The sequence below is a fragment of the Mesoplodon densirostris genome, chromosome 1, assembly GCF_025265405.1.
Source record: "Mesoplodon densirostris isolate mMesDen1 chromosome 1, mMesDen1 primary haplotype, whole genome shotgun sequence".
In the NCBI taxonomy this organism is placed as follows: domain Eukaryota; kingdom Metazoa; phylum Chordata; class Mammalia; order Artiodactyla; family Ziphiidae; genus Mesoplodon; species Mesoplodon densirostris.
This window is the reverse complement of record NC_082661.1, coordinates 79,262,388-79,275,483: the sequence shown is the minus strand read 5'-3', so window position 1 is coordinate 79,275,483 and position 13,096 is coordinate 79,262,388. Positions and strand designations below refer to the sequence as shown.

The window sequence follows — 13,096 nt, the reverse complement described above, 5'->3', positions numbered from 1 at the left end:
CCCTTAGATTTTTTGCTCTGGTTGAGGCCAGCAGCCATGTTGTCATATGGACAGGCCCACGTGGTGAAGAAGTGAGGCCTCTGACCAACAGTCATCAAGGAAGATGCCTCCTGCCAACAGTCACATGAGAAAGCTTGGAAGCAGAACCTTTAGTCCCAGTCAAGCTTTCAGATGACTGCAGTCCCACTGACATTTTGACAGCAACCTTAAGAGAGATTCTGAGTCAGCACTACACAGCAAAGCCAATCCCCAATTACTGATCTGTAGTAACTTTGAGATGGTAGATAATTGTTATTCTCAGCCTCTAAAATTTTGGGGTAATTTGTCATGAAGCAATACATAAATAATACGACAGGTAATTATAATTCACCTATAGTGTAAATAATACGACACAAGGGTATATTAGCTTCCATGATAATTGTGCAGTGATCGTTGCATAGTTATTTAGGGAGATCAAAGGAGGGGTAACTTACCTAGGTTGTGGGAAGGGAGGGAATGAGAATGAAGGGTATCAGGGAGGATTTTCTGAAGGTGGTGTTGGTTGAAGTGAGTCTTCAAGGATGAGAAGATATAGGGGGTAATTATCCCTGTAGGTATAAGCATGAAAACACTCACCAAGTGACAAAGCATCTTTGTACCGGGGTGGAAGGAGGCAGGGTGGACTACAAACTGACACCATAAGCAGTTCGGTGTTCCTAGAGAGTATATTACAAGACTGGGAGTAGCAATGGGCTAAAGGAGAAAGCACTATATGATTGCCCAATAATGTGGAATTTCTACTGAAAAAGAGAACCGTTTGAATTTCTTATTAAATACTATTTTTTGGTATAAGTAATACATGCTTATTGCAGAAAACTTAGAAAATATAGATAATAAAGAAGAAAATAAAATTCCCTACCACCAATACACTAGCCAGGGAAAAACACAATGCACATTTCCATATATTGTCTATATATTATTTTTTCTATTTACATATATATACTGAGATTGTGATCAATACTATAAATGCTAGTTCATAGATAGCTTTTTTTTACTTTGAAGTTTGTATATCATTAAGTATTTCTGGAAATATACAATTTCAATGGATGAATAATATTTAGGCATATGGATAAATTATAACTATTTCCCTGCTCTTGAAAAATTATTTTTTTACTATTATAAGTAAAGTTATAACAGACATGCTTGTATATAAACATTTGTTCACATTTCTGATTATTTCCTCATTAGAGATTTGTAGAAGTACAATTATTGGGTCCAGGAATGGACATTATAGGGCTTCCCTGGTGGCGCAGTGGTTGAGAGTCTGCCTGCCGATGCAGGGGACACGGGTTCATGCCCCGGTCCGGGAAGATCCCACATGCCGTGGAGCGGCTGGGCCCGTGAGCCATGGCCGCTGAGCCTGCGCGTCAGGAGCCTGTGCTCCGCGACGGGAGAGGCCACAACAGTGAGAGGCCTGTGTACCGAAAAAAAAAAAAAAAAAAAGAATGGACATTATAGATTGTCAAAGTTCTTTCCGTAAAGGCTGTCATAGTTTACATTCCCTTCATCAGTTATAAGAGAGTTTCTTCCAACCTTTCCAGAATTATTGCCTTTTAACACATTTGCGATTTGATGACTGAAAATACTGTTTCCTTTTTTTGTGAATTCACTGTTTATACTCTTTGTCTATTTTTTCCTCCCTGTTTGTTAGTGTTTTATGATAGAATTTAAAGCAAGTTAATGACATGATAAGGTTTGTATTTAAGAGAGATCGCCAGTGTCTCGGAGAATAATGTGGGGCAAAACTGGAGTCACAGATCACGCAGACCTCAATTAAGGTTCTGGTCATAGGGACAGAGAAAGAAATGAATTCAAGAAGAGCTAGAGAAGGACTCACAGAGAGTTTCCTCACATTATTACCTACATCCCTATTCACGCCCGTGTGCATTGCACTCAGGGCTCTGCCTTCTCACCTGTTACCATGGGTAAACTATCCATGCTTTGGTCTAAAGCCATTCCCTCCATTTGTATAGTGATTCCATCCCTCTCACCTACTCAATGGCACTGCACCAACAATTCTTTATTGTTTCTCCTGTATCATTTCTTCAATCTCTTCTGTAACTCTCCCATCCAAATGCTGTAATTTCTCCCATTTACAAAAAAGAATCTGTATCTCTCCTGATTCCACTTTCCCCACTACCTACCACACCATTCCTTTGTTCCCTATTACAGCAAAACACACAGAGGGTTTTATTTGTTCTTCCTCCAATTCTTTTCCTCTCTTCTCTCTTAAACCCTTTTGTGTGGATACACTCTAAGGTAAACCCCAGTGAATCACACCCTTGTATAACTCCCTCCCCTTGAATGTGGGTGTAAGTTGTGAGTGGCTTCTATCCATCAGAATAGACTCTTAATTAGGTTATGTTACATAAAACTCCCTCTTAACCTACTGGAAAGGAAAGAGATGCTCTCCTGCTGGTCCTGAAGAAGCTTAGCTGGTGAGAGGTGCTGTGAAAGGGCCCCTTGGCAGGAAGCTGCAGGTGGCCACTGGGAGGTGAGTGTGGCCCTCTGCCAACAGCCTACAAAGAAATGTGGGCCTCAGCCCTGCAACTGTGAGGAGATGATTCTGCAACAACCTGGTGAGCTTGGCAGTGCATTCTCCTCTTGTTAAGCCTCCAGATGAGAACACAGTTGGCCGACACCTTGATCGCAGCCCAGGGAGACACCGAGCAGAGGACCAGCTAAGCTGTGCCCAGACTTCTGACCCATGGTGACTGTGACATGATAAATGAGTGTTGCTTTGAGCTGCTAAGTGTGTGGTAATTAATTAGGCAGCAATAGAAAACTAACACACCTTTCCAGGCAAGTTTTCAACCCCAGTATGAAACTATACTGCCCATATCAAGGTCAGCAGGGAACTCCACATCACTAACTTCAACAATGTAGTTCATAATCCTCATCTTACCTATTAGCAGCATCTGACACTATTGATCATGCCCTCCTTGATTCATTTTCTTCACCTGATTGAGAAGATTTCCTCTCCCTCATTCTCTTTTTCTCCTTTTAGAACTCCAGCTAGTGATGTTAGGCCTTCTCCTTCTTTCCTCCAAATCTCTTAGTCTCTCTTTTATATTTTCTATCCCTTTATCTTTCTGCTGCACTTTGGTTAATTTCTTCACATTTCCCTTCCATTTTAATAATGCTTACTTGAACTATGCCTAGTCAGCTATTTAACCTTTCTATTAAATTATAAATATCAGTGACTGTATTTTTCACTTTTGAGAAAGTCTGTGGCTATTTTAAACCCAGCTGGTCTTTTCCTGTTTTTATACAAAGCTTAAAAGTATTTCAGAAAACTAATACTGGATATTTATTGTTACTTTTATACAAAATATAAGTGTATCACATTAAATAAATGAGTAACAACATTAAGGGGAATGAGAATCAACAGTTTCTGGGCAGCGATTGCTTCTTGTGGGGAGGAGGAGGTAGAGATCAGGGATGGATCTACTGAAGGATTCAACAGTAGTATTACATTTATTTCTTAAGCCAGATATATGGGTGTTGGTGTAAATAAATAACAATTTAAAGAGATTTTTAAAATGTAATTTTCTGCAAATTCCTCTCAACAGTTCTATTTCTGCCTTTTGAAATACAGAGATATGTATTGTTTCAAAATCTTTATTCCTTTCAAATTCCTGACTTTGCTAGTCTCATCTCACTTAGCAGGTATCCTATCTTTTTCACTTCACAAAGAAAAATGTGTTCTGACATATGCTTTCTAATAACTTCTTTCTCTATTACCTTCAATTTCCAGTTTCTCCACCCATTATTACCCCTTTTTCTTTTGTTAGTAGAGATATCAATATTTCTTTGTAATATGTTACCAACAAACCATATGTAACAAAGTGTGTAAACATCCCGACCTTTTTTTTTCCCGCTTTCATCTTCTACAACAAGGGTTGACAAAGTTTTTTGGTAAAGGGCCAGACAGTAAATATTTTTGACTTTGCAGGACTAATAGTCTCTGACACAACTGTTCCACTCTGCCATTGTAACACAGAATCAGCCGGAGACAATACATAACTGGGTGAGTGTGACTGTGCTGCAGTAAAACTTTATTTACAAAAACAGATGGCGGCAGGATTTGACCCATGGGCCAGTTTGCTGATCCCTGTTCTACAACATCCAGAAGGTCACTCTGTCAGTTAATGGCTTCTTTTTGCTGCCAGCAATCTCTTTTTACTGTCCTCAGTCTCTCACCCAATACATAATTCTATTTCTTCTCGATTTTTCTGCAGGATTTTACATTGTCGAACACTCCTTATATTCATTTCTGATTAGTTTGTTTGATGTAAATATTGGTTTTCATCATCTCTATCTATCCAGTCCTTTGGAGTTTTCTTGGTATTTTTTCCTTTATATGATCTTACATTTAAAGAACATTTTTGGAGATTTAAAAATATATACAAAAGGGGAAAGACTAGTGTAATGAATTCTTATGTACCCTTCTCCTTGCTTCAAGACTATCAAGAAAAAGCCAAGCATCTTTCACTTTTTTTTATGGCTTTAGTATTTTTAAAAGACGTCACTACATTAATTTTATCTAACACTCAATACACATTAAAAATCCCTAATTGTCCCCAAAATGTTATTTTATTATTGATTTACTGTCCCACTTTTAGTGATGATTGATTGAGGTGTAGAGTCACCTCACTATAACGAGACACTTCTATCACCAGGAAATTCCAAGGGATTTAGGAGCTCTGTGCCAGGAACCAGGGACAGAGACAATATATATATTTTCTGATTTTTCCAAATGGTGGATAGGGTTGGTATAGTGAGCTAATTTGCATATTCCCTTTCTCAAATGGAAAACTTTAAGTGCTTCATTATTAATTATGATATTCCTTTAAAAAAAAGTTAAAATACCCTTTATCTGATTCAGAACCTTTTCCTTTATGCCTAGTTTGCAAAGAGCTTTTTTTAACCACAAACTGATTTGTCTGCATCTTCGAGATTATGATTTTCCTCCTTTATTTTGTTAATAAGATAAATTAAAAAGTTTTCTTTAATAAACATTTATTAGTTTGGGTTTTTCAAGAAGCTAATGCCAAGAAGGGATTAGACATATAAGGTATTGATTGGGAAAAATGACTGTAAAGGATCGATGGGAGGGAACAGGAGTATGCAGGGAGACCATGATGGAGGTCTGGCACTGTGAAAGGAGAGGGCAAACAGAGGAGGACTGGGCAGGAAAAGTCTCAACAGAGACCACAGCAGAGTTCTAAGAAGGTTCTGGTCAGGCCAATGGGAAGATCTTGTGCATAGTCACCCGTTAGAAGTATTTTGAGCCTGGCATCCTTGTTTTACTTAGTCACTGGCTGAGAGTACACTGGGGGAGCATGACTTCAACTGGGAACACAGTGGTGGATCAAGATGGGTGCAAGCTGGGGGTGTCAGTCAACTATACTCCCCATATCAGGAGATCTGAATGGTTCTCACCTGCTCCATTTGCAATTATGAAAAGATGTGTGCAATAAACTCAAACTGAGAAAGGTGTAACTATTTAGAATTCAGAATCTGCATGTATGTAGGCCTGAGTCACATCACTAGGTAAGGCACTCAGATTTGCTGAGGTAATAGTTAAGGGAAATTTATAGAGTGAATAGTGGAGGAGGGAGTGTGTACCAGTTGCAGCCCCAAAGACTAACTGCAGTAAGGGAATAGCTCACCAATCTTCTTTCTGTAAACTTCTTTCGGTGAGATCATGGCGGCGCTGATCCCCAAACCTGTGTGAAGCACCAGATCTGTGTGGTGCAAGGGCAGACTGTGGTGGCCATCAAAACGCACCGTCTTCCCTCAGACCTCTCACAAGTGTAAATGCACTAGAAGAAAATATGGGAGGATTAAAAATAACAAAACCCAGAGTAGGGAAGATCTACGGAAGACATATAACCTAGAAGCCGTAAGATAAAAGACTGATGAATTCAAGTGTATAAAACAAATTCTGCATGGAAAAAAGGTTCATACAAAGTCAAAAGACAAACAAAAAAATTGGAACGCATATCACAAAGGCCTGAATTCTTTAATATATAAATAAAGAACTCCAAAATCAATAAGAAAAACACCAATAGTATCAGTCTTGATGGACAGTGACAAAAGCTCCAAAATTTCCATGGCTTAAGCCAGAAAAGTTTATTTCTCATGTGTTTTCTGTCCATCGTGGGTCAGTGGGGCTTTTTCCTGTGATTTCCTCATTGCAGGACTTATGCTGATGAGCAGCTATCTCCTGGTGTACTCTTGGTAATTGCGCAGAGGGAAAGAGACTCTGCCCTGGTGTTGCCCTGGCAATTTAATATGGGCCTGAAAGTGATACTCATCAACTCCTCTCACAAATCATTGGCCGGAACCAGTCCCATGTTCCCACCTAAACCCAAGGGACCAGGCTGTGCCATAATTTGTGTCCCTGGAAGGAGGGGAGAGCCTGGCATTGGTGAGCAGCACTAAGCAGTCATTATCACTCTAGATAGTCTATGAGTTATTTGGTTTCTCAATTGAAGGTCTTGTCAAAGAAAGACGATGGCATATTTCATTACATTCCACATGCTGGTTATTAAAGAAGTAAAAAATTCCTCTCTTTCCAAAATTGGTAGTGACATCTTTCTGATCAACAGAGTGAATCTGGGGATCTGTGAGGTAGATGAGCCCTTTTCCATTACCAGTCACCCAACCTAAAAGAGAAATACATATGTCTGAGAATTAAATCCTCTATAAATGTCAGTAAAGTGTTTCTGAAAAAAATATATATGTATAATATATACAAGACACTTTAAAAAACTGGTCATCCTCTGGTTTACGATAAATAAATTTCTGTTAAGGGATTTGGTGTTGCATATTCCAATTATTGCTTTAAGAAGAATAATTAAATATTGGGTAATTAAATTTGTCAAATATGACATACCAGACCCAGGAATTAGAGAGCAATAACATGCACTTAGTATAATTATTAAATCACAATATTTTCATGATTCAGAAGTTTCTTTAATGCTTCACTCATTAATTTATACATTCCTCTGTTCATTTAACAAATATTTATTGAGTGTACACACTGTATAAAACTCTGTTTTGGGTGCCGGAGATACAACAGTGAACAAGTTAGTAAAAAATCTCTGTACTCATTTGTGTAACATTCTTGTGAAGGGGGACAGATTAATAAACAATATAAGTAAAATATGTAATATAACAGAGTGATGATAAATGCTATGGAAGGGGGATAGAAAAGATCTTGAAGGATGGTCATAGAATCTTTACTAGAAATAATTATAATAAAACTCATTTATCATTTAAATGAAGTATAGAATAATGGCTAATAATTCTGATAAATAAAATACCAAACTGAAACAAAATTTAAATGTTAATGTGGATTTTAAAGGAAGTTAGATTCAAGTACACACAGCTTTCTGTTCCATAATGATTCCAATTATGAAACCCAGTATCACACCTGTAATAAAGGTAAAGAGCTAGAGGAAAGAAAGTGTGGAAAGACTTTGACACATTAAAACATGCAGTCATAAGAAACCTACCTCACTCAAATCCACTTGAGTGAAATTTTTTAAAAAGCTGTTATGGATTTGCTTTACAATGAAGCCCAAGAGAATGTGAGCCAGCTCTTCTCACTGATTATTTGACACCTTAGACACTTGTAGAAAGCTTTAAACATTTTTTCTAGGCATCATTTGCTATATACAGCAAAACTGATTAATTTAATTCCAAATAGTAGCCTATGTACTGAACAATCTATTTATTAAGTAATGATTAGTAGAGCTAGTTACAAAACCTCACATTTATATATAAATAATACTAAAAATAAAAAAATAATTCCCAGTTTCACATACCTTGTAAATCGACCACAACATCTCTATGATTGGAAAACTCATAAGAAAAGTGGCCGTAAGCCAAGCCATATTCTGTGGCTTTGTATTCTGTTTTCACCACTTTCGTGTTATTTGACAATTTTACAAATTCTCCCAGTATGTAAGGTTCCACACTGACACATCCTTTTATTGTCTTGCCCTCTAAAATCTGAAAAGTAGAAATGGGAGACAGTATAACAATGGTGAAGGCGATGGTCTTTGAGGTCAGATCTCAATTTGAACCCAGGCTTTGCCACTTAGGAGCACTATTACTTCTCTAGATTTTGGTTTCCTTATTTGTAAAGTGGGTGTAATAATAGCTATAAGACCATTAAAAGGATTATATGAGACCATGCATGTAAAGTGCTTAACATGTATGTGGCATATAATGGAACCCAGAATTTTTATTATTCTTTTATTAAAAAGTGCAAGTAAAAATTAGTCCATGAAGTGACCTATCCTAGGGGGCTGGCTTGCCAGGGCATGTAGCTAGATCATGCACTGTGACTCTGGGTTGGAATATCAGCTCAAACATTTTTGTGCAATGTGATCTATTTTGTAGACTGTAGATCTATTTTGTTTCAAAGGTTAATGTTTGTTTGTTAAATGCCCAGCATAGTGCTTCACATAAAGAAATTGCAAAATAGATAATAGCTATTATTAAATAAGTAATAAAATATGGGTCTAAAATATCTCTGGCCAAAGTAAAAAAAAAAATTCTTTAGGGTGTAAATGTGCTAAGATCCAGCATCTTTGGGGAAGCAGGGTATTCTTAATCCAAAGAAGAGAAATGTCAGTGGGGATGGGTGCCTTTGCATATTTAAACAGATATCATAGTGAAGAGGGATTGGTCTCAATGGTCCCAGAGGGAAGAGCTACAATCCTGGTAGAAATTAGAAGATGACAGATCTGGGCCAACTTCCTAACAACTGGAATTATTTAAAGTAAAAAAAAACAATAATTATTTTTTTCTTACTGAAGGTGTTTAAGCTATGGCTTAGTTATCACTTGATTGCAAGGGGTGGGGGTCAATGAATATGAACAGGATTTATGCATCATGTTGAGGGAATAATTTGTATTAGATATGATCTTTAGGGTCCCCTCTCTCTCTCTAAAAGTACAAAGACAACACAAAGGAAAAGTATACTAAAAATGCTAACTCGACCATGAGGGACCAGGTACCAGGATCAACAGATCTTCAAATGTGACTTGAAGGATCCAAATGATGCATCAGGGTACAGAGGGTCATATTTATTACATATCTTACAAGTCGTTGAAGCAGATGAAGTAGATGAAGGAAGCTGGTAACTGAGTTTATTGAATTTTACCAGAATGATCGTGGTGGTAGATGAATGGTAGGTTGGCAATAGAAATCTAAACTAATATATACTTACAGTCCTGCTTAATCAAACTCTTGATTTCTTTAATCTTACCAGTAGTATTGAGGATGGTATGTAGAATATCTGTGTATGGATATTTTGTTCATAAAGTCTCTTGTTAAATTCTGTCACATAGTGCTGTGCAGTCATCTGCCTCTCCACATCAGTGAAGTGGTGCCAGAGCCCCTTCTGCTCCTTATATTCTTTCCCAACATATCTGTGAATGGAGAAAACCACACAAAGAAATGCAAAGTGATCCTACTATACAGTAAGAAAGAAGAGATCAAGAGAGATATCCAAAAATGCTTGAAAGATGTTACTCTTTCTCCGCCTTAGATTGTTAATGTTATCTTATCTCATGACTCAAATAATTTTGTAAGAGCCACTTGAACAGTGGAACATAATTCATACTAGCTGATTGATGGTTAAGTCTATGTGTCAACTTGATTTGTCCACAGGGTGCCCAAATATTTGGTCAAACATTATTCTGGGTGTTTCTGTGAGGGTGTTTTTGGATGAGTTTAACATTTAAATCAATAGACTGAGTAAAGTAGGTTGCCCTCCCTAATGTGAGTGGGCCTCATCCAGTTGAAGGGACAAATGGAACAGAAGGCTGACCTTCTTTCAAGTAACAGAGAATTCTTGCCTGACTGCTTCTGAGCTGGGACACTGATCTTTTCCTGCTCTGGGACTTGAACTGAAACATCATCTCCTCTTGGGTCTCAAGCCTGCTGGCCTTTGGACTGGAACTAAATATCATCAGCTCTCTTGGATCTCCAGCTTGCCAATTATAGATGCTGAGACTTGCTAGCCTCCATAATTATGGGAGTCAATTCCTAAAAATAAATCTTTATATATATATGTATATATATGTGTGTATATATATATATATATGTATATATACACACACACACACACACATGCACACTCATATACCTCACTGGTTTTGTGTTTCTGGAGAATCCTAATACATTGACCCCAGATGATACTGATTTTAAAGAGAAAGTGTCCACTTAGTGTAGCAGTTCACCAGACTTCTTTGGTAAGTCAAGGGAGCCAGCATGGGTACTGGAAAGTGCATGGACTCTGGAAGCAGATCTTTCACTCCCTGCAGCATGACCTTATATTAGGTCAACTAATCAATCTGAAGATTTCCTCTACCCTTTCCTTTTATAATTACTTCATCTGTACAAATACTTGTTTTCCATTATGTGCACAACACTTTTTATCCTACTTGGGATTCATTGTGATTGCTGTATTTGAAGATTAGTATATTTTGGCAGTTCTGGAAAATTGTCAGAAATCATCTATTAAAATAGTAATTCTTTTCTATTTGCTCTGTTATCTTTTTCTGGTCAGATGTATGTTAGACCCTTTCACTCCATCTTCCCTGTCTCTTCTTCTCTATTTCCCATCTCAGATCCTCCTATCATGTATCCTGGTATATTAGCTGCTTAGGACTGCTGTAACAAAGTGCCACAACGTGGGTGGCTTAAACAACAGAAACTGATTTTTCTCACAGTTCTAGAGTCTGTAAGTCTAAGATCAAGGTGTCAACAGAGCCATGCTCCCTCTGAAGGCATTAGGGAAGGATCTTTTCCAGGCCTCTCTCCTTGCTTCTGATAGTTCCTGCTTGGTGGCAGTGTAACTACAATTTTCACATGCATTCTCCCTGTGTGTGTCTATCTCCAAATTTCCTCTTTTTATAAGGATACCAGTCATAGTGGATGATGGGCCTATCTTACTCCAGTATGAACTCATCTTAACTAATTACATCTGCAATGACTCCATTTCCAAATAAGATCACAGTCTGAGGTACTTGGGGTTATAACGTCAACTTGAATCTGGGGTTGGAGGGACACAATTATACCCGTAACACCTGGCTTCATCACTTTGACGTGTGAATTGGTGCAGGTTTCTTAACATCTCTGTGTCTCAGTTCCCTCATCTGTAAGATGGGGATAATAATAGGGTGTTTTGAAGATTAATTAAATTAGTATATCAATGACTTAAAACAGGGTTTGGGAAGTAGTAAGAAATGTACATGTTTACTATTATTATTATTATCATCAACAACCTTTTCAAGAAATGTATTTCTACTATTTAAGAGTCACCCAATTTCTCTCTTTTTTTCTCTTCCTATTTATTTCTTACATTTTTTGGACTTGGCTAAAGATCAAGGTCTACATTAAATTAAAAGTCTTGCCTATAGGTCCTTTAAAATACACACATGGTATAAAATTAGGCCTTAAACCCAATGAGTACCACCTGTCATCACTAATTTTCAGGTGAGTTTTTGCTTAAAGTTGTCATCAAGAACTAAGGCCAAACAAAAAAACTTTCCAGGTTATTTGCCTCAGTGGGGGTGGCATTTCTTTAAATAACCTATTTTTGAGCATGTAGCCATTCCTGCGTCCCTGCTTTATATCGGTGGTCTCTATGGATGGGCCTAGAGACTGTCATATGGAATGAAGGAAGTCAGAAAGAGAAAAACAAATATCGTATATTAATGCATATATGCGGAATCTGAAAAAATTGGTATAGACGATCTTATTTACAAAGCAGAAATAGAGACACAGACGCAGAGAACAAACAAACGGATAGCAAGGGGGGGCGGTGGGATGAGTTGGGAGATTGGGATTGACATATATACACTATTGATACTATGTATAAAATAGACAACTAATGAGAACCTACGGTACAGCATAGGGAACTCTACTCAGTGCCCTGTAGTGACCTAAGTGAGAAGGAAATCCAAAAAAGAGGGGATATATGTATACGTATAGCTGATTCACTTTGCTGTACAGTAGAAACTAACACAATATTGTAAAGGAACTATACTCCATCTGGGGGGGGGGATATATATATATATCCATGGTCTCTAAACTCATCCCCTTCCATGTGTAACTTGTGTCACTAGCTGCTCTCTCATCCCTCCCCTGCCCAAAACTTCTGTGGAAGGTGTCTTAAGGATTCAGTATTCACTTATATCCCTGGATATGCTTCAACCCTGGCCTTAGAGGATTTTTCTGATTTTTTTTTGCAGGCTCACCCATTTACTTAGAAGTATGGCTTGCATAGTTTAGCCTTTCTTGCCAGCATTTTTAGTGACAGTGTTTAAGACTCTGTGGCCTGTCATATAGCTCGGAACACTATTTTTCTTATCTGTACAATGGGGTTTAATGTTCCCTAATGTGTTTGAAATCATGTATATAAAACATCCAGCCCAATGGCTGACATAATGTGGGTCCTCCATATATGATAACTGTTTTTAGCTAACTAATGAGGAGGAGGAAAAAGGAGTTGAATTCTGAAAACATACATTTTAGCCAGTTTTTCAGCCCTTTCAAAGTCTCATAAACAATTACTTAACAGAAGGGAAAAATTGGCCCTTTTTACGTTAGTGATATAGGTGCTTTTAAGCAATACCTCCCCAGAGTTTCTTCTTGATGAAGATGATGTACCCAAAATGCATTCCTTTGTCTGCCTTTCTTCTTCACATTCAGGTAGTCCCCCAAATAGACAACAGTTTCCTGGGCTGTCCACAGTTCAGATTTCTTGGAATATTTTAACAAAAGAGCACCTTGAAAAAAAGATAAGATGAATATTTTTCAAAAAGATCTTACAATTCATGGATAAAAGTGAGGTAACACAGGTCCCAGTTCAGCTCATTTGAAATATTCAACTTTTTAATATACTTTCTCAAACTTTATCCTCTTCTATGACTATTACTAAAAAGTTAGTGAAGTACGATAAAAAGGTAAAGCCTGAGAAATTACAATGAAAAATAGCCTTTGGTTCACAAAATCTTGTTTGTGATAG

At 37.6% G+C, this 13,096-nt stretch overlaps 1 protein-coding gene across 8 annotated transcripts in view; it reads right to left on the bottom strand.

The window, feature by feature from the left end:
* Positions 1-6,048: 6,048 nt before the first annotated feature.
* Positions 6,049-13,096, bottom strand: part of ALPK1 (alpha kinase 1) — a 133,951-nt gene continuing 126,903 nt past the window's right edge. For all 8 annotated transcript variants that reach the window (XM_060105030.1, XM_060105022.1, XM_060104996.1 and 5 more), the window contains 4 exons: positions 12,704-12,857; positions 9,329-9,491; positions 7,878-8,064; positions 6,049-6,713 (listed from right to left, as the gene is read on the bottom strand). In XM_060105030.1, the coding sequence (XP_059961013.1) occupies positions 6,514-6,713; positions 7,878-8,064; positions 9,329-9,491; positions 12,704-12,857 (704 nt within the window). In that variant the 3' untranslated portion in view covers positions 6,049-6,513. The remainder of the gene's footprint in view (positions 6,714-7,877; positions 8,065-9,328; positions 9,492-12,703; positions 12,858-13,096) is intronic.